Below are 21997 nucleotides of genomic sequence, written 5' to 3' on the forward strand. Positions count from 1 at the left end.
CTGCGGACTGCCCTTCCCCCGTTCCCAGTGACGGCGCTCAGTGGGAAGAGCGGGTGACTAAGGCGAACTCTGTTCAGTAATCCCTCGTTCTTCGCGGTTAATGGAGACCAGTACCACACGTGAGAGACCAAAATCCGTGAGGTAGAGTTATATAATAATAACCCATGTGATAAGAAATAAAATAGTGTTGTAACTAATAGTTCTTGAAAATGGAAGTACCGATATGTTTGATCATATCTCAGAATACAGAATCAGAATCAGAATACCTTTATTCGTCCCGCAATGGGGAAATTTGCAGTCCACAGCAGCAATTGAAGAGGGATGGGGTTGGGGTGGGAGTGAAAGGATAGAAAACAAGATATTCTAAGCATCTGATATCTGATATCTGTTGCTATCTATCCGGCTGGCTGGCTATCTATTAGCTATATAGCTCGTTAGCTGGCTATCTGGTGGCTATCTGGCCATCTGTTGGCTATCTAATAGCTAGCTGGCTCGCTTTCTATCTATTTGAGTTACTTCCGGGTTGAGTGAACGCTGGCGCGTGTGGCTGCCGCTGCTCACCCGCAGAAAAAAAGCTCTTATCAGATGACATCAGATGAAAAATGTAAAGGGATGTATAGAAAAAAAAATAATCTTTTATTGTTAATTGACTAAGAAGAATGCCACACTGTTCCATTTGTTTACATACGGAAAGTAAGTTAAACAGGCAACAAACTAGTTTTGGTTCACAACAATAACACGAGTTAGGATTACTGCCGGCGACAAATACGAAGTGCTTGGAATAACCACCAAGTACTCAGGATGATGAAGAGCAGCAGGCGTGGCACTTGTGGTCCATCTATACGTACACACAAACACGTAATCCATTTAACATATTTATCCAGCGACAGTATACAAGTCATATACACTGATATACACATATGCATAAGTGTTGTTTTGTAGTTTTATCAAGAGCATTTCCCCATATGCATTTCACTTCTATCTGTGTATATTGTGTATATTAGTTATATACAGTGTGGATCAGTATATACCTAGTATGTGTGTGTTTATGTATGTGGTAATATGCGTATGTGTGTGTGACTGACCAGTGGTCAACGTCTGCATCCTCAAACTGCCCTGCCTCGGCGTTTCCATCCACCTCCATTCCATCTGGGGAGGGGGTGGGGGGGCATCGGAAAAAAAATTTGCAAAAAGATTAACTCAAGCTGGTGAAAGAAGAAGGTTAAGTTCCTCATCAAGTGTTTAATGCTGAAGAAACCGGCCACTCCATTCCATCAAGCCATCAACGACCATCACAAAGGTAAATAAAACCACTTTATTATACAGTACAGTTTATTTCTTTAATTATAATACCATAGCACATTTATTATACATTAAAAAAAGGTTTATTTTGTGTAGTTTTAAAGGACAACCAACGTCTCCGGACAAGTTGTGTCCATAATTTGTAAAATGGCTTCAAATGACTTCTACTGAGCGTATTTTACAAAGATTCCACCGCATATAGCTATATTTTACGTTTTAAGACTCGCGCTGAATATTCCGGAAGTCTTGTTTTTGAGTTGGTGACGAGTCCTCACGTTTACGTCACTGAAGGAACGCCCCTGACCGAAAAATGGACACATTGAGGCAGTCCTTCCATCACGTCAATGTATTTTGCTGTATTGTTTGGTCTGAAAACCTTGTGTTGCACCCAAAAGCCGCCAGAAGAGGGTGTCCAAGCTCCATATAAGGAATTTATCAGCCTGTGGAAACGGAGGTGGCCACAGGAGGTCGCCATTTTGTGCCTCTTTTCTGGTGATCGTTTCTCCCCAATGTTGCCTCAAAATGGCATGGAATAAATTCTTTAATCGATTGCAAACATGTATGCTTTCCTCTTCAGAACTATTTGAATCATATTCATAACTGGATGAGTAACAAGAAAGCATATTCTCCGAATCTGAAGCCATTGTTTTGATTCTCCAGCAAGGCAAGACGTCTTGGGGTGACACCACGAACAAGGGGGAGGGACCTTCTGAAACTGGCAATTCCGGGTTCATTTTTTTTTGCAGATTTTCGACACTAAGTCATTTTTATTGGTGTTTTGCATTTGACTAAAAATATGACACTGCGTGTTTTGGGTATTTTAGATGCTATAAAACGTTTTTCTGATGTCAGTTAGAAAATTAGAAAGTACAAAATGATGTTTTATGGCGACCTGGGAAGGGATTATTCTCATTTCAATGGTTTCCTATGGGAAATGAATTTTTGGGATACACACTTTTCGCCTTACACACTCTGTCAGGGAACCAATTAAGTTCATAAGCCAAGGTATCACTGTACTTTCATCTCACCTTCGGAGCGCGCATCTCCCTGCTCGCTGCGTACGCCGCCCATGTGATATCTCTGCGCCACGCTCTGTGCCAACATGCCCTCCAGTCTCTCAAGTGTGGCCTGGCCCTCCTGGGTCAGTGCAGAAAGACCTTCGTCGCACGTGTAGAAAGTTGGGATGTCGGCGTGGCCGTGCTCTAATCCAAACGTTAATGGACAAGATTTAAAATGGATGACGGTTGCCGTGCAAACGACGGGCTCAAGGTCGGAGTGTGATGAATGTTCTTACCGGCCTCTGTAAACACACACACACACACACATACACGCACACACACGCACACACACACGAAGTAAATCAATTCATTTTATCACATTATTGAAAGATATTGTACTAGCTACTGTGAGAAGCAGTAGTTTAATAATAATAATAATAATAATAATAATAATAATAATAATACATTTAATTTAGCGCCTTTAAAAATTGTCAGGGACACTTTACAGTTACATGATGTTGTTTTTCTGCGGGTGAGCAGGTTCGGAGGTAACTCAAAGACATAGCAAGCTAGCTAGATAGCTAATAGAAAATTATTTTCACAATAAAATATATTTAAAAAAAAACTAATATTTTAAATTCGCGAGAATATAATTTTGGCATACAAACTAGTTTTCGGCACCAAACCACACGGTCGAACAGCACCAAGGTGGCTGGCGGACGAGTTTTCGCCACCACCTTTCTTTGAGTGCAGACGTGGTTTGTTATCAAGTAGAGGATTTTTGCTATTATGGGACCGAAAAAGACCCCATCACAGGCTAATGTTAATGTTAATCAAAAACCACAAACGAGGTGTGCGTTTGTGTGACTTAGCGTTCCAATACCAGTACACTAAACCGACCATTGCTACATGTGGCTAAGGGTGTTTCTGTGTTGTCTAAGCAATTGTCTCAGGAAATAGAAGACATTGAAAAACTTCTGTTGATTTGGATTAATGAAAAGCAGCTAGCAGGGGACAGTGAGTATTATTGTTGAGAAAGCATGGCAACTTCACTCGCATATCATCAAGAGGCAACTACATTAACGACCATCACAAAGGTAAATAAAACGACTTTATTTTTACAGTACAGTTTGTTTATTTAACTACAATACAATAGCACATTTATTATACATAAAATAAGGTCTATTTTGTGTAGTTTTAAGGCTGATTTAGTAGAAAATTATGTTTTATGGGGACCTGGGAACGGATTATTCTCATTTTAATGGTTTCTTATGGGAAATAAATATTTGGCATACGAACTTTTCGCCTTACACACACTTTCGGGGAACCAATTAAGTTCGTAAGCTGAGGTATGTTTTTTCCTTTAAAAATGTCCTGGGTGAGGCTCCGTAGTCCGTAATTTACGGTAGTTATAGTTGGGAAGTAGTACGGACTGTTGGTAGTGAGGAGTGTAGTCTTACCGGCCTCTTCGACATCATATTCTTCTCCCTCAAAGTCGTTGTCGGAGTCATCCTCATCTTCGGGGTCGGGATGAAGCGCCTGACATTCGCACATCGCCGCAAACATTGACTCCACTGGAGACATAAAGGTGCGTTGAATAAAATTTAACATTATGTTATATGATTTTCAAATCAAATAAATGAAGGAAAGACTCACATGCTGTTTTGTCACCGGGCACAAATCGAATCTCAGTGATACCTCCTTCTTCTTCATCTCCTCCACCATCAACATCATCATCATCTTCCTCACTACCCACTCCGTCATCTTCCTCATCCGCCGGCTTCTCCGTCATTTCTGTCTCATTCTCCTCTGAAAGGACAGTTCCATATAAAAAGCTCTTTGGGCATTTATTCAAAATTATTGATGAGTTTAAGGTCCATCTGCGAATGCTGTACAGTGATACCTCGGTTTACGAACCCCTTGGCTTACGAACTTTTCGGTTTACAAACGTTACATTTATGAAAATTTTACCTTGGCATACAAACTATTTTTCGGGATACACACGGCGCTACCACAATGAGCGATGTGTCGTTGGCGAACGAGCCCGTTCTCCTAACAAGAAAATGGCAACTGACCTTTTTTTTGACCTCTATTCCCCGCCCCCAGTCTTCGGTTAAAGCCACGTGATTGGTCAAGAACGCAGCAGAGAGGGGGGGTTAAACATTAAAGAGACAGGCAGACGACAAAGAGAGAGTGATAAAATGGATAGAAAACAGTGAAAGTTGGAATGTAGCCTGCAAGGTTAAAATATCCCATCAATCAGGCTCCACAAATAACCCGCACAAGCCATCTGTACACTTGATGCAAAAAGCTATCAACCCAGCTAAACAGAACACAATTGATGAGGAACTAGATAAAATTATCGCAGAGAAAGCACCTCCATGGGATCATTCCTCAAGATGGTGAAAGAAGAAGGTTACGTTCATCATCAAGTGTTTAATGCTGATGAAACCAGCCACTCTATTCCATCAAGCCATCAACGGCCATCACAAAGGTAAATAAAACGACTTTATTATACATTACAGTTTACTTCTTTAATTATAATACCATACCACATTCATTATACATAAAATAAGGTATATTTAGTGTAGTTTTAAGGGTTAGAAAATTACAAAGCAGAAAATTATGTTTTATGGCGCCCTGGGAACGGATTATTCTCATTTTAATGGTTTCCTATGGGAAATAAATTTTTGGGATAGACACTTTTCCACTCTGGTAACCAATTAAGTTCGTAAGCCAAGGTATCAATGTATGTGTCCTCACAAGTCAGAAAATTCACTGTATTGAATGTGACTTTGAATGCGAGTGGCTTTAAAAGATGGCAATTAAGAGAGTATGTAGAGTCCTGACCGCTGAGTTTTCCATTGACCATGACGTAGAGATGTTCTTGGGGGTACGCGCTGACATCTCTGGAAATGGCGTGCAAGCCGATGGTCGGGTACTCCAGACTGAACCCCAATCCCGCGCCATCAAACCACGACAGACGCCTGCAAAATATTAAACAATGTATCAACTTAATGCTTGAAGACAAGGTTTTGGCTCATAAAATTGTGGAAACAATTTTTTTCACCATCTTGAGGAATGATCCCTTGTAGGTGCTTTCTCTGCGATCATTTTACCAATTCAATTAAAAATAAATCGATAATGTCCGAATTCAAAATAACGTAAAATGAGTTGGATTTTTTCCCTGCTAATACTTTAACAAGTTTCCGAGTCTAGCTTTATCCGGATGTTTCAAAGCGTGCGCGTAAAGCTAACGCCAGGGTCCAAAATATAAATCAGATTAAACACAACCAACACTGATACACGCATTTACCTTTTGCATTTGAAACACTGTGAAAACTATAAATTAATGGTAAAAAAAAAAAAGTATATTAAGCAACAACACTCCGAATGTTCCACCAACTTACGTTTCGGCAACATAAAGCGTCCCGTTGCCCAGCTTCTGTCCGTCAAGGACGGCCGACGTGTCAGACTGTTGGAGCTTAACTCCTTCAGTCGGAGGTCGGAGGTTCTTCAACAAAACCATGGCCCGTTTTCAACAACCGAAAACAATCGAAAAGGTTCTCCTGGGCGTGTTGCTAAAACTTAGCTTAGCAAATGTGTGTGTGGAGCAGCACAAATCACGAGCGTGTATTTATTTAACCCACGGGGAACACTACCGTGGTGATCATGGGCTTCCCGTGATTAGGGAAGCAATCTCGTTGCGTCTAAAGTGCTCCAAAAATAAGAAGAAATTCGATCGATTTGAAACGTCCACTCTTGGAGTTGTTCCGAATGTGACGTTTAAATGAACGCGTGAAATCTCGCGAGAATAGTTCGGCACACACGTGGTCTGGCGTCGTCAAGTCGTGCGTGATAACCGGAAACCACAGACGAAAGTTTTCCGGCGTCGAGGTTAGACTTAAAAATAAGTTTAAATGATATATATAAATTATAGTATTTTTATTTTCCCAATAAAATATATTTAGAAAATAAATATAAAATAGTTGACAATAATATATATTATAATTATAATATATGATTATTAATTATTTTATATTTATTTTTTGAAATATATTTTATTGTGAAAATAATTATCTATTAGCTATCGAGCTAACTTTCTATCTATTTCAGTTACTTCAGGGTTTAGTGAACGCTGGTGCATGTGGCTGCTGCTGCTCACCCACAGAAAAACTGATCCTGTTACTGTGAAGTGACCTTGAGAGTTTTGAAAGGCACTTTTAATAAATAAAATGTATTATTATTATTATTATTTTAGTCTGATTAAAAAAAGAACACAGGATTTTCAATAACTATTTTATTTCTTAGAAAAATAAAGTAGGAGCAGCCAACAACCAGGTAATGCCACAAGCAACCATTCAGGAATTGGCATAATATGCTCCAACATCTCCCCCCCCCCCCCCAAAAAAAAAAAAAAAGTAAAACAAAGTACTGAACCCAAAATTCAACAAGAAACGCATCTTTGTGAGAACAACATAGATGGGATTATTTGACAAACCTCAACAGGGACATCTCACTTTTGTGAGTTTAGGACCAACAGCATGTGTGTAAGGCGACATAGCAGGATTTAATAAATTTCGACATCAGTGCCATGCCAAGTGCTTTGCATTGATGTTTAAATTACATATTTTTAAAATTAATGACTGTCTGTTTCGAATCAATTCAACATTCCTCCTCAACCTCAAGATACTGCTGAATAGCGATTATGCAATGTCGCTATTATTTTGCCTTGAGCAAAATTAGAGCAAAGATATATGTTTTGACAAATCGAGTACTAACAAAAAAAAAATCAGTGTATAAACCAATGAATACTTAATTATAGACTCTGCCCCCTACTAATAAATGAATTTGAAAACACATAACGGTGAATATGCAGGGGTTCACTGAATATACCACAACCGGGGCGGAAAGCATTCATTTTCTATTAGTTTTTGTCCTGAACACAAAACCATCCATCCTAACGCGCCATCCATCCAGACCCGCCAACCATCCAGACCCGCCATCCATCCAGACCCGCCATCCATCCAAACCCGCCATCCATCCAGACCCGCCATCCATCCAAACCCGCCGTCCATCCTAACCCGCCGTCCATCCTAACCCGCCGTCCATCCTAACCCGCCGTCCATCCTAACCCGCCATCCACCCTAACCCGCCATCCACCCTAACCCGCCATCCACCCTAACCCGCCATCCATCCAAACCCGCCATCCATCCCAACCCGCCATCCATCCAAACCCGCCATCAATCCAGACCCGCCAACCATCCAGACCCGCCATCCATCCAGACCCGCCATCCATCCAAACCCGCCGTCCATCCTAACCCGCCATCCACCCTAACCCGCCATCCATCCAAACCCGCCATCCATCCCAACCCGCCATCCATCCATCCCACCAAACACGCACAGAAAATTTTACAGGAAACAACATTGAATTAACTTTCGTTAGACCTCCGCTAGAAAAATGTGCAAATACCGAATCATGAATATGAGGTTCCACCTAAAATTTGAAAATAGGTGAACTTCTGAACTCTGAACTGCAAATATACGTGGGCTCACAGTATTAAGGCTCACATTGGTCTGTTTTTGTTGTCTCTTAGAAGCAGCTTTTATACTCTCTTGTAGGGTGAAGAAACAGGGAGGGGGGGGGGCTTTCAGCTGCCCAGGTCAGAAAACATGTCAGTGAGGGTGGACTGTTGGCCACTTCCATTTTGTGAGGAAGAAGTAGATGCTTCCGGAGAAGAGTAAGGTGATGAAGATGACTGCGATGTGGGGGAGGCTGTGGTAGTCCTGGAGTTTCTCCTGTGGGGATTGGGGGTCCCGCGTCTAAGGGGGTATGCATCCACGGAGCCTTTTCGACGGTCCGCTTGTTGCAGTCTCTCCTCCTGGTCGAGCTCTTCTTGCAAAAGGAGCGCCATTTGCCTGTCAGCCTCCTCCTGGTGACGGCGCCTCTCCAGCTTGGCCTCCAGTTCCACCTGTAACACCAAAGCGCCCTCCAGTGACAATGATGAAGAAGACGGCGACCGGTGGCATCCTCGCTTTGCTTCTTCTTCGTTGGTATGTTCAGAGCTTTTCCTCTTCGACGTTCCTTCATCGGCATGACAGCTTCTGCGGGGACGCGCCTCCAACGGCGAGGCTGGACAGGAGCGAGAGTGGTGACTGCCGTAGAGGTCCGCCAGAGGGTGGGGATGCCCAGGAGAGAGGATATTCTCCTGGAAAATGTCAACCAGTCAGAGGGAAATCCAGTGATTCATTAATTACAGGTAACATCCGACTTACGACCTGCTCGACTTACGACCACCCGTACTTACAACCACGACCTCCAGACCCTATTTTTAACATTTTAAGAGGGGGAGTTTGCGAGTCATTTAGCCTCCGAGTCTCTATTCAACATTTTGAATGGATTTCGACTTACGACCATTTTGATTTACGACCGTTTGGTCGGAACGGAACTCGGTCGTAAGTCGGATGTTACCTGCACTATAAGGCGCACCTAAAAGATTTTTTTTTCAAAAGCTGACCATGCGCCTCATAATTCATTGCCTTATGTATGGGAAACGCTTTAAAATGTCATTCATTGAAGGTGTCCCTTATAATGCGGTGCACCTTATGTATGGAAAAGGTTTTTAAATATGTCATTCGTTGAAGGTGCGCCTTATATTCTAGAAAATACGATAATTTCCCCCCGGCCCCTAATAATCGCTGCATATAATGATGCATGTTCCTCGAAATAGTCTAAGCACAATATTTTAATATTATTATTAATAATAATAATAATATCTAAGCGCCTTTCAAAACTCTCAAGGACACTTTACAGTCATGTGATTTTTTTGTGCGGGTGAGCAGCGGCAGCCATTCGCACCAGGGTTCACTCTACCCAGAAGTAACACAGCAACAAAGTTATGAAAGGAAGAGGAAAGGAAAGAGAGGAAATGAAACAAAAAAATAAATAACAAATAATATGATAACACGAAGACACATTCATTTTACTCATGGTTTTGTTTGCTACTTTGGACCTTTCTGTTCTGATGATTGACTTTGAAATCTAAATATGAATTCACAGATTTTAAAACGCTTCTTCTAATTTATTCTACCATTAACAATGACAAAAAATGTTCTTATTTGGATATTTTTCGACAGACCTTGTTAGAAATCAAAGTGGATGTTGAGCTGCATTCTGATGGACTCAACTTTGATGGAAGTCGACAAAAGAACCTGCAAACACACACAAAACACGCACGGGGAGAATAAAAACGTTGCTTACGACCGTCGTGTTTCCTTTCATATCATTAAACAAGTGGATGAATGTGTTTTTGACCCACCAAAAATGCTTATTAACTCATTCACTGCCAGACCATGTGCAAAATGTGCCCAATCCAGTGACAGGGTTTTTGTCATTGTCACTCGAATTCCAGCAGCCACATAATATTGAGTATTAGGACTACATAAACATTGAATGCAGCGTAAGAAGTCTCTATTTTCATCAGAAAAAAAGAGTTAATTCCTAAGTTATATGAGTCTAGTTATCTGAGCTTGAAATGGGGCGGCTATAAAAAAAATACAATATAGGTAACATCCGATTTACGACTAGCTCGACTTACGACCAGTCGTACTTACGACCACGACCTCCAGGGGGTTGGTGAGTCATTTAGCCTCCGAGTCTCTATTACAACATTTTGAATGTATTTTGACTTACGACCATTATGACTTACGACCGTTTGGTCGGAACGGAACTCGGTCGTAAGTCGGATATTACCTGTATATACATATTGGTTTATATAGCGCTTTCACAACAGCCGAAGCTGTAACAAAGCACTAACATGGACAAAAAGCAAATGCTGCCCCCTTTTTGAAGGGAGAAAACATTGCCAGAGGTCTGACCAGCGCTTTATCGGCACTCAAGAAAAAAAAAAAAAAAAAAAATAATGGAAGTTAAGTCACTGACTTTTCAATATGCCCAGTCGTGATCACTTTCTTCCTGGTTGGAGTGATGTGAGCAGGATGCCGGTTGTCCGGGGATACGGGAGACGCGTTCTACAACAAGAGAAATGAGTCGCAATGAAACAGTATCTTAATTACTAGCTGGCTGGCTATCTGTTGGCTATCGATTGGCTAGCTAGCTCGCTATCTATTAAAGTTACTTCCGGGTTGAGTGAACGCTGGCGCGTGTAGCTGCCGCTGCTCACCCACAGAAAAACTTATCCTGTGACTGTAAAGTGACCTTGAGAGTTTTGAAAGGCGCTTAGAAATCAAATGGATTATTATTATTAATTAGAAGTTGGACGCCATTTTGAGTGAACCCGTCGAATATGAGGAGGGCGGACATATTCGTCCTCCTCCTCACAGTTGAAAATCTGTAGTAGTGAAAGAGTCTCCACGCGGCGACTGACCAGTTCTTTGCTGATCATCCAGGCCAGCCTCTCATCCTCCTCGCTCCTCTTCCGCTCTTCCAGCAACATCTTCTCCTCCTCGACTAGGAGTCTTTGGATGTACTCCTCACTGGCCCGTTGCGCCTCCTCGTCCAGCTCTCGTTTCTCCTCAGACAGCTGACAACAACACAAGGTAAGATGCGACATGGTTTGTTGTCAAGTGGAGTACTCTTGCTATTATGGGACCGAAAAAGACCCCTCCACAGGCTAGCGTTAAGCCGAATAGCACACAAAAGAAAATTACCGTCAAGCAGAAGATGATCATCGAAAACCACGAAAGAGGTGTGCGTTTAAGTGACTTAGCGTCCCAGTACCAGGATGCTAAGTCGACCATTGCTACGTGTGGCTATGGGTGTTTCTGTGTTGTTTAAGCAAAGGTCTCAGGCAAAAGAGTTTGAAAAACTTCTGTTGATTTGGATTAACGAAAATCAGCTAGCAGGGGACAGTGTAAGTGAGGGTATTATCGCCCAGAAAGCACGGCAACTTCACTCGGATATCATCAAGAGGCAACTACATCAACGACCACCACAAAGGTAAATAAAACGACTTTATTATACAGTACAGTTTATTTCTTTCATTACAATACAATAGCATATTTATTATACATAAAATAAGGTATATTTTGTGCCGTTTTAAGGCTTATTTAGTAGAAAATTTTGTTTTATGGGGACGTGGAAACGGATTATTCTTATTTTTAATGGTTTCCAATGGGAAATTAATGTTTGGAAGACACACTTTTCGCCTTACACACACTTTCTGGGAAGCAATTAAGTTTGTGAGCTGAGGTATCACTCTACAAACATTCAATGGAGCGTAAGAAACGTTAGAGGCTCTTTTTTTTTCAGACAAAAATATTTAATTCCCAAATTTCTTTCATTAGAAAAAAAGTTAATTCCAAAATTATATGGGTCAGGAGTTATATGAGATTGAAATGAGGGTGGCTGTCCAAAATACAATGCCATACATACATATTGGTTTATATAATGCTTTAAAAAGCCGGAACAAAGTGCTAACATGGAAAAAGGGGAAATGCTGCCCCTAGTGGAAAAGAAAAACAAATTGCCAGAGGCAATGGCCAGCGATTTATCGGCACCCAAGCAGGGGAAAAAAATGGCGCTCTACGTTATATTTTCAATTCCTAAATAAATTTGTGAATGGCGGTGACTGAGTTAACAGTGATTTAAGGCAACAGTATTATCCACTGATGTGTTCTTCACAGGATTCAACAGAGGTTGTGTTTTCCATGGATGCCAAACTTACTTTGCTGATCTGCTCCTGATATTCTTGTCTCACCTCACCAGGCTGACTCATCCTGGGGAAAACGGCTAACACGGACACACATACGAATAAAAATAAGAAAATATTTATTCGTCTTACAATGGAGACATTCCAAATTTACAGCAGCAAAGTTATAAAAGGAAGAAAGTAAAAGAACAAAAAATATAGGAGCGGTAACATAGGGTGAAGATACTTCAGGTACCCGTCAGATCGTCTTTGTTGATGGCATCCTGTCCGCCGAGGCGTCGCTGGCAGTGTTGTGGGAAGTTAACCTGGATCTGCGTCCACAGCTGCTGGTTGACCAGAGTCTTGTTCCTGTTATTTTGCCGCGCCCAAGTGGACACGCGCTTCCTGCACATGGGACAGCACAGCGTGCTTTTGTCCACCGATTCCAGGAAGCAGCCCTGACCGCAAAAAAAATTAGTGCGTTGGACGTTAAAGGACAACCGACACCATTTTTTTGTTTCCTAACTGACATCAGAAAAACGTTTTATAGCATCTAGCACCAAAACACGCAGGCTGATATTTTTAGTCAAATGCAGAACACCAATAAAAATGACGGAAAGTGTCCAAAACTGCCAAAAAATGAGCTCGGAACTGGGCAGATTTAGAAAGTCCCGCCCCCTTGTTCGTGACGTCACTATTGGTCACACACTGCCTTGCTCCAGAATCAAAACAATGGCTTCAGAGAGTTCATATTCGGAGAAGATGCTTTCTTGTTACTCATCCAGTTATGAATATGATTCAAATAGTTCTGAAGCGGAAAGCATAAATGTTTGCATTTGATTAAGGAAGTCCTTCCGTATCAATTCGAGCCGTCTGGACTTCAATGTAGCGGCCAGAAAATGCACAAGATGGCGCACGAGCGCCGTTGGAAATGGACTGATTTGTCGCCTGGGAATTTGTGTAAACTTCCTGAATATTCAGCGCGAGTCTTAAAACGTAAAATAGAGTTATATGCGGTGGAATCTTTGTAAAATGCGCTCAGTAGAAGTCATTTGAAGTGATTTTACAAATTATGGACGCAACTTGTCCAGAGGTTTCGGTTGTCCTTTAAGCACGATTGATATGCAAGAACAGCCATATCCTACCAAGCGACAATCTCCGTTCCTTAATGCATGTGCGAGTACTCACCTTACAGAAAGTGTGCGAGCAGGGCAACGTCACTGGCTCCAGAAATAAATCCAAGCACACCGGACAAAGACAGTCATCAAGGGAAAGTGGTTCCTCTCTCTTCCCTTTGCTTTTCCCTTTTCCTTTAGAGCTCGACGAAGAGGGGGCCGCCACCTCAGCGTCCGGATCTGGCAACACCATCTCCCCCCCCCCCCTTCCTTCTTGTTCCTATGCGGCCAGTGGAGGCATTGGAGCGAGGAATCAATCACAAAAATGAAACAGGATTATGCCAAGGTGGGCACACCAGAAGGAGTAGCACAAGTATGTCGCATTGTAGCATTATATCACGATGGATAAAGTGTTTAACCCCTTCCCCGGAAGAAACAATATGCTCCTTGTCAAAGGAGCATATCCTATCACAGGAAATCCTGGAATAACGATTGATGAAAACCCATTAGAACTAAGTCCATTTGAATTATTCAGTGTTTTTAATGATAAAAAAATGATTATTGACTCTGTATTGGTAGAGACTAATTGTTTTCCTGAACAAAATGGGCAGGATTTACAAACTGTTTTAATAGCCAGCCATCAACAATAGAATATAGAACATATTAGACATCTATTTGCTATCTAATAACTATCTATTTATTCGCTAGCTTGCTATCTATTTGAGTTACTTCGGGGTTCAGTGAACGCTGGTGCGTGTGGCTGCTGCAGATCACCCACAGAAAAAACTTATCCTGTGACTGTAAAGTGACCTTGAGAGTTTTGAAAGGCGCTTGGAAATGAAATGTATTGTTATTATGATTAAAATTTAAAAAAATAAGTCTGATAAAGGAACGTTTTTCACACACAAAAAATATGTTGGGGAAGGGGTTAATGTGTTAGTATTTCACTCACCATGTGTTTCATCAAAACGCAAAATTTGGGGTACATCTCCATTTGGAGATATGAACTGTACTACTACGACTAATAATATTATATTCGCGAAAATCTGATTTTTGCAGGCGGTCTTGTCGCCTAACATCCGCGAACGCTGGGGGTTGACTGAACATAATATTTCCTAGGTTTACTTTAATCTTCGAGTGTTCCCAATACAATATGACATACAGTACACACATTATTTAAAAGAAGGAGTCAATGTTGAAAGTTAGTTGAAGTACTACAACACAAACATGTCAACGCTTAACTGTTACCATTAGCAAAACACTGCATTGAAAGAAAGTAATCTCGGATGGCCATTACGAGTCACAAATTTACGAGCGAGAAACTATAAACACGGACACCTTTACAGAAGAGCAACTTACCGTTGGTGAGTAATATCCTTTCGGTAGCTTTATTAAACGAACCTTAAATTTCCTCCTGGTTGTCCCAAACAAGTCCAGTTAGCCGTTAGCTCTCAAGCTACGACGATTTACGGTCCGGACTCAGACCCCGTTCAATGAACACCAAAGTGCTCCTATAAAAAGGAGAAAATTACATAAGTTGTTTCCTCACACCAAAAGTTTGACAAAGCCCATTTATTTGATTAATGTGAGGGGAAAGTTGGAGCCATCACCCGCCGAATCCCGCTGGTGCCGCCTGCGCATCTGCGCATGCGCAGACGGCATCAGATTGGAAACGTAAAATATGACGAATGATAGGGAAAAAAAGATGACGACAACAGTTGGGGGGGAAGGACGACGACAACAGTTTTCAGTGTTCTTAATTTACATATTAGTTTTAAACAGATTCATACATAATGATGCCATGTTATGTGCCTAAACATGCCATTACTGTAGTGACCAGTGGTCGGCCATGCATGTTACTCCTAGGCCTTCAGTCGTGCTAGGTCTGAATCAATCCACAGCTGCCACTGTAAAAAAAAAGTGTGGTGTGATTTACTATAAGTCCTGTACTGTACTAGAGGGCACAGTTAACCAGGAAATAACGTGTGAAGAAAGAAATACTGTCATTAAACAATTTATGGACCAAATATAATTAAAATCAGTTGATTCTGATAATTTTAGGCCAGCAGAAAAGGCTTTGAATGCCTCTTTGTTGGCAGGGGGCGGGGGGGTTGTTTTCATTTAATCCTGGTTGTGAAAACAAACCAAGTGTATGTATTGTGGAATGCTGTTGTTCGGTGCAAAATACAAACAAACATAGTCCTTTTATTTTTGGGTTTTCTTGATGCTGGCATTTGTTTTTCGTCTATTATTAAACTACAGAAAATGTCACATACTAAAAGTGTACAGTCCATTCCTGGGCACAAATTGTTTTCTCCCACAGGAGTCAGATTCTGGGAAAGTACATGTGATGTCTTCATTGTGATACATTTTCATTCTTAACTCATTCATTCATTCTGGGGTGCCGATAAAGCGCTGGCCATGGCCACTGGCAATGTTTTTGTCTTCCACAAGAGGGCAGAATTTCCCTTTTTTCCATGTTAGCGCATTGTTCCAACATCAGCTGTTGTTAAAGACCTATACAGTATAAACTAATATGTATGTATTGCATTGTAATTGGGACATTTCAAGCTCATATAACTCCAGACCCATATAATTTAGGAAATAACTTTTTTTTCCTGATGAAATAAGAGAGTCTAAGGTTTCTTACGCTGCATTGACTGTTGATGTAGTCCTCCAACTCAATACAGGTAACATCTGACTTACGACCGAGTTCCGTTCCGACCAAACGGTCGTAAGTCGAAATGGTCGTAAGTCAAAATCCATTCATATTGTTGAATAGACTCAGAGGCTAAATGACTCGCAAACTCCCCCCTGTGGTGCCATCACACGGTCAATTGCTGTGCGAGAGTGAGATGCTGGCTGGCTGACCAAAATTGCCGCACGCGTTGCCTGCCTGCTAGCGCGTCGCGTTGCCAGGCGTAGAATAAATTTTTTTAAAATAGGGTCTGGCGGTCATGGTCGCAAGTACAGGTGGTTGTAAGGCGAGTCGCTGTCCCATTCCACACTTTTCCGATTCTCAGAATCTTTATCCAAGCACTTATTCACTCTGGAGGAGTAAATGGTGACATTTCCTTTTCTCCGATGCATCACTCATTGACAATAGCATCACTCCAAGGGAAAACCGCACTCTTCTCTTTCTTGCGTTTGCTGCCAGACTCGTGTGAGCTCTTCAACTGGTCGCCGCAACGGTGCTTCTTGAGCTGCCTGGAGTCGGAAAAACCGCGTCCGCAACTCTGGCACGAGTACAACTTTACGCCCGTGTGGATCTGCATATGCGACTTGAGCTGGTTGGACTGGCGGAATTTACGACCACACGTGACACATTGGTAGGGTTTTTCGCCCGTGTGGACCAGTAAGTGTCGGTGGTAGTTCTGCGGCGTCCTGAAGGCCTTACCGCACTGCTGGCACTGATGCGGCTTGACGCCGGTGTGCAAAAGCTCGTGCTGGCGTAGTTGCGACTGAAGCAGGAAGGCCTTCTGGCAAACGGCGCAAACGTGCGGGCGGTCGCCGTTGTGCTGCCGCATGTGGTAGATGTAAAGATGGCGGAGGTGGAAAGACTTGCCGCATGTCTCGCAAACGAATTCCTTGTGCTCTGCGTGGCTTTTCTCGTGGGTGCGTAGCGTGCTAACGCTGCTGAAGCTTTTGCCGCAGTTTTTGCAGGTGAAGGCCTTCATGCCTACCGATGGGCGCCGACGGGTTCTGTTGTCGGCGGTCACGCCGCCCGATTTGGCGTGCTCCTTGTTCCCGTGGACCACGAGCAGGTGTTTTTGGAGTTGGCAATTGTAGAAGAAGGTTTTGCCGCACAGGTCGCACATGAAGGGTTTCTCGACACCGTGTACCAGCATGTGCGTTTTCAGGGCCCACGTCCCTGAGAAGCCTTCGCTGCATTTGTTGCACCTGCCGTACGAGAACATTTGTTATTTAAAGGACAACCCACACCATTTTTTTTGTTTGCTAACTGACACCAGAAAAACGTTTTATAGCATCTAAAATACCCAAAACGCGCAGGCTGATACACAATTAGGAATTTGAGAGAAGACAAAAATCTTACTTGAAGGGCTTTTCTCCGCTGTGGAGGCGAAGATGTCTCTGGAAGTTGTACTTGAGTCCAAAACTCAGTCCACACGTCTGACAAACAAAAGGCTTCTCCCCCGTATGGACCACTCGATGCTGCAACAGTCCCATGCGGCACTTGAAGGCCTTGTTGCACTCGCCGCACTTGAAAGGTCGCTCGTCCGAATGCGAGCGCTTGTGCACGCGCAGATTTCCGGTGGTGGAAAAGCGTTTGCCGCACGTCTGGCAGAGGTACGGCCGTGCTCCTGTGTGGACCGTCTGGTGCTCGCGTAGACTTTTCTTTCTTAAGAAACCTTTGCCGCAGACGTCGCACATGAAGGGCTTGACGTCAGAGTGCGAGATCTCGTGGTAGCGAAGAACCGCCGCAGAGGTGAAGGTGCGCCCGCAGGTGGCGCAGCGAAGGGGTGTTTTTTCCAACCGGTGCGACGCTTGGTGGGCGCGTAACTGTCGGGCCAGGTGGAATTTACGATCGCACTGTTCGCACGCCAGCATCTTGTCGGGGTCTTGCTCCTGGGCCTCGCGTAACCGGTGAGCCTGCTGGTGTTTGTGCAGCGTCTTGGCCTGTATTGTGGGGAAACGAATCCACAAGCGTCACTTACTGACGTGATATCTGACATAATACAGTGATGCCGTGGTTTACAAACTTAATTGGTTCCCAGACAGAGTGTGGAAGGCGAAAAGTGTGTATCCCAAAAATTAATTTCCCATAGGAAACCATTAAAATGAGAATAATCCATTCCCAGGTCCCCATAAAACAGAATTTTCTACTTTCTAATTTTTTAAGCCTTAAAACTACACAAAATATACCTTATTTTATGTATAATAAATGTGCTATGGTATAATAATTAAAGAAATAAACTCTACTGTATAATAAAGTCATTTTATTGACCTTTGTGATGGTCGTTGATGGCTTGATGGAATGGAGCATCAGCATTAAACACTTGATGAGGAACGTAGCCTTCTTCTTTCACCATCTTGAGGAATGATCCCTTGGAGGTGCTTTCTCTGCCATAATTTTATCTAGTTCCTCATCAATTGTGTTCTGTTTAGCTGGGTTGATAGCTTTTTGCCTCAAGTGTACAGATGGCTTGTGCGGGTTATTTGTGGAGCCTTTGATGGGATATTTTAACCTTGCAGTCTACACTCTGCTTTTGAACTATCAAAGTTGAGGGACTGACTATCAGAACAAATACTTTGTTTTTCCTCCCCACCATACCTGGTAGAAGCCTTTGTCGCACAGTTTGCATGGGAATGGCTTGACGTGACGCAACACGTGTTTCCTCAGCTGGTGCTGTTGGTGGAAGCCTTTGTTGCACTGCTCGCAGAAGAAGCGTTTGTGCTTGTACAGCTCGCGCCGGCGTTTATTCTCCTGCTCCTTTTGATCTTCTTCACTCGCAGCTGCATGATAAGAGTTTTGAAAGGCGCTTATTAATGAAATGTATTATTACTATTATTTTTTAAGACATTTTCTTAAGGTGATGTCATACACAGAATTAGCGAAGGCCAATGCCACTGAGTCGGACAGTTTGAAATCCAGGTTTACTTTTGGATTTCTGTATAGTCACTTTTACCAAATGGATATCGGAGCATTTAAATCAATATCGCATCATAATAGGAAGAATCAAAATTGGCTGCAATTGGCTGCGACACACATGATCGATGATTAACTCATTCACTGCCAGACATGTGCAAAAATGTGTCCACTCCAGTGCCAGGATTTTTGTCATTGACCCACGAATATTGAGTTTTAGGACTACATCAACATTCAATACAGCGTTAGAAACCTGAGACTCTCTTCTTTCATCAGAAAAAAAAAAGAGTTAATTCCTATATTATATGGTTCTGGAGTTATGTGAGCTCGAAATGAGGGTGACTGTCCAAAATACAATGCAATACATACATATTGGTTTATATAGCACTTTAACAACAGCTGAAGATGGAACAACGTGCCAACATGGAAAAAAATGGAAATCCTGCCCCCTTGTGGAAAATAAAAAAATGCACACAAAAAAAATCTAACAAATTCAGGAATGGCAGTGAATGAGTTAATTATCTCACGGGAGCAATGAATGACCTGACTGAGCGATGACTGACATCTCTTTTTCTGGTTTTACATCAACCGGTTCTCCCGTCTTCTGTGCTTCCTGTACAACAACAACAACAAAAATATATCCAGCATCTCATTAGTGTGACAAAAATTAACATATTGCAAAAAAATAAATAAACTTCAGGTGAGTAGTAGTGAATCACTATCTACTCCCTACAATAATCCATTGCAATATCATTGACAAACGTTTTGAAATGGTCAATAAAATATGTCCAACCGTTTTATGAAGCGCTGTCTCCTCGATGGTGGCCGCTATCTCTTCACATTCCAACTGCTCATCCACCACAGGAAGTGACTTCCTGCCAGAGGTTTCATCCTGGGAATGATCTTCACGTTTGTCCTTTACCAAGGGGCTGCTTGGGACATTGATTGCAGATTGAGGCGGCGAGCTGATGATGACGAGAGGAACCTGGCCGCCATTGTCTTTGCTAGAAGATGCTTTGGCTGTGTTGATGATGGACATGGCGAGGCTCAAGGGGGCGGCGACTTGTTGAGTGACATATGCTGCTAAGGGATAAAAAAAATAATAGTAAGTACTATATTAAATTAATCACTATGTCCTGTTTTGGTCAAATTATACCTTTTTTTGACCTAGTTGTGATTTTTTTTGAAAAACAAGACTCTCTTCCCACATTAAAAAAAAAAAAAACAACCAAAAACATTTATTATTGTTGTTGTTATGTATTTGATATCTATTCAATATCTATCTAGGTGGCTATCTAGCTCGCTATCTATTCTCTGTCTAGCTAGATACCTCAATTGCTAGCTGACTATTAGCTAGCTAGCTAACTTTCTATCTATTTGAGTTACTTCCGGGTTGAGTGAACGCTAATTTGACAATGGCAATTCATGTGAAGAGATTTTTGGCCCAGGTCAAAGTTGAACCGCAACATGCGATTAAGCGTCCTTGTTTCTTACTTTTTGTTTTCTTTGTCGGAGGCATTTGCTTGTCTCTTGAACTCAGCTCGACCCCAAGTTGCTCCATTTTGTCTCGCAAGGTGTTATTCTCCTTGGCCAAGCTTGCCAAGAGCTGTTCAAACACGCTGCAGATTTGTCGGACGGCCTCCTTCGCTGCCACACTAAAGATGGCTGTAAGCTGACGCTGTGGAGGGAGAGGATGAGATGATCCTTAAGTACCTGTCTATGTTTAATGTCAAAACTCAATTTTACTCTACTAATTGGGAACTCTCATGTATGTTTTACATTTTGTTTTGTTTTTTGAACAGTAAGTGAACACCTATATCGCACTCTACAGTATGTCAGATAGATCTTTATTTGCTTTCACTTGCTTTCTAACAATCGCTATGGCGGCTGATTTGACTTCTATTTGATTTGCGGCTGGAATACCTACAGCAAAATTGCGCCCTCTTCCGTATTGAACGCAAATTGTGTTTATTTGAGCTGTGACACCAGTTCGATTGTTAAAAAAACAGTTGATTTAATTAAATGCGAATAAATACATTGTCCTGATATAAAACGGGATAAAATTAACGTAACTAAAACATAAATGATATGGCGGCGTTGAGTTGTTCGCTTCAGCGAAAAGGGAAGTGACAACAGGATTAGCATCTGGCTCTCTTGACTCTTTTCAAATAAACTTCCAGCATCTGCTCCATTCGTCTTCATGTGGTGATTTAGAGTAAAAAAAGCTGATAACCTTAAGATCAGTGGCACCGGTAGCCTCCATCTGATCGCCGAGCAAGCTTTTGTGTAAACCTGCCACGGCTGCCTCCACTGCCACTTCCATGATGAACGCCGCCTGCGAGCGGAAAGTTGCGGCGATTGTCGCCTCGTAGTCGCTCGGTCGCTCCATCCAGAATTAAGACAGATCACCAGAACAAACGTAAAGTTAAAAAAAACTTACGATAAATACTAACTAACTAAATCACAGCTGAATGCTGATGTCGTCTTGAACAAAAATAGAGTGACTCATTCGAGATGGTAATCTGCATTCAGGACGTCCAATATGGCTGCGATGTTTACATCCGGGTCATTCTTGAGTCATTTACGAGAAAGCACTGACGAAAGTTCGCTTGAAAAATTCAGTCATTCATGCCATATTTCCTACACCGATTTTAATAATCTCGACGATGTTGGAATGAGTCAAATAATTAGCTCATTTAAAAACGTAATAAAAGCATAATCTGGTGGATTTGCAGTTATTAATATAGAAAATAAACTAACGACATAAAATCTTTATTGATGGGTGTATATGTACAAATAAAAAACGGTGATAGTGATAATACGTAACCCATATATTTTACTGAAAACGACACTACTAAATCGAAATTAGCTAAAAAAGGTGAATACAACTGAATTCTTCCCCTTCAAAATTCACTAAAAAGTGTGTTCTGAGTCATTAATAATAATAATAATAATAATAATAATAATAATAATAATAATAATCCATTTCATTTATAAGCGCCTTTCAAATCTCCCAAGGTCACAGGATAAGTTTTTCTGCAGGTGAGCAGCGGCAGCCACACGTGCCAGCGTTCACTCAACCCGGAAGTAACTCAAATAGAAAGCTTGCTAGCTAGGCGAACATTAGCCAACAAATACCTAGCTAGATAGCCAGCTATCTTGATAGTGAATAGATAGCTAGCTAGATAGTTAGCCAGCTAGCCAGCCAGATCTAATAGATAGCAAATAGCAAATGATAATACGAATTATACTATACTAATAATACATTTCATTTATAAGCGCCTATCTGTTATAGATGGACATTCCATTAACTTAAGGAAACAA

The 21997-nt window shown here is 41.9% G+C and overlaps 3 protein-coding genes across 6 annotated transcripts; all 3 read right to left on the reverse strand.

The window, feature by feature from the left end:
• Positions 1 to 251: 251 nt before the first annotated feature.
• Positions 252 to 6102, reverse strand: clns1a (chloride nucleotide-sensitive channel 1A). Its single transcript, XM_089013769.1, has 7 exons — positions 5711 to 6102; positions 5151 to 5287; positions 3957 to 4109; positions 3761 to 3874; positions 2331 to 2504; positions 1086 to 1149; positions 252 to 838 (listed from the first exon to the last, which is right to left on the reverse strand). Coding segments are annotated over exons 1-7 (762 nt in total). The 5' UTR covers positions 5830 to 6102; the 3' UTR covers positions 252 to 837.
• A 1521-nt stretch (positions 6103 to 7623) lies between these two features.
• Positions 7624 to 16137, reverse strand: rnf168 (ring finger protein 168). Of its 3 annotated transcripts, none has more exons than XM_089013100.1 (9): positions 15716 to 16137; positions 14425 to 14576; positions 13139 to 13345; positions 12207 to 12408; positions 11987 to 12051; positions 10688 to 10843; positions 10243 to 10331; positions 9440 to 9512; positions 7624 to 8509 (listed from the first exon to the last, which is right to left on the reverse strand). In XM_089013100.1, exons 3-9 carry the CDS (start codon positions 13316 to 13318, stop codon positions 7952 to 7954), a joined length of 1323 nt encoding a protein of 440 aa, XP_088869226.1. In that variant the 5' UTR covers positions 13319 to 13345; positions 14425 to 14576; positions 15716 to 16137; the 3' UTR covers positions 7624 to 7951. The 3 variants fall into 3 exon arrangements, with proteins under 3 accessions (XP_088869226.1, XP_088869225.1, XP_088869223.1); XM_089013099.1 differs by lacking the exon at positions 15716 to 16137 and adding an exon at positions 14676 to 14717; XM_089013097.1 differs by lacking the exon at positions 15716 to 16137 and having other exon boundaries at positions 14425 to 14736.
• A 9-nt stretch (positions 16138 to 16146) lies between these two features.
• On the reverse strand, positions 16147 to 21214 carry LOC148888702 (uncharacterized). Of its 2 annotated transcripts, none has more exons than XM_089013095.1 (7): positions 20907 to 21214; positions 20168 to 20351; positions 19467 to 19753; positions 19217 to 19286; positions 18359 to 18540; positions 17120 to 17703; positions 16147 to 16965 (listed from the first exon to the last, which is right to left on the reverse strand). In XM_089013095.1, the coding sequence occupies exons 1-7, from the start codon at positions 21060 to 21062 to the stop codon at positions 16155 to 16157; spliced, it is 2274 nt and encodes a 757-aa protein (XP_088869221.1). In that variant the 5' UTR covers positions 21063 to 21214; the 3' UTR covers positions 16147 to 16154. The 2 variants fall into 2 exon arrangements, with proteins under 2 accessions (XP_088869221.1, XP_088869220.1); XM_089013094.1 differs by having other exon boundaries at positions 19467 to 19756.
• Positions 21215 to 21997: the final 783 nt, after the last annotated feature.

The sequence above is a fragment of the Hippocampus bargibanti genome, linkage group LG14 (assembly GCF_051943395.1).
Source record: "Hippocampus bargibanti isolate YZ-2025 linkage group LG14, ASM5194339v1, whole genome shotgun sequence".
NCBI lineage: Eukaryota > Metazoa > Chordata > Actinopteri > Syngnathiformes > Syngnathidae > Hippocampus > Hippocampus bargibanti.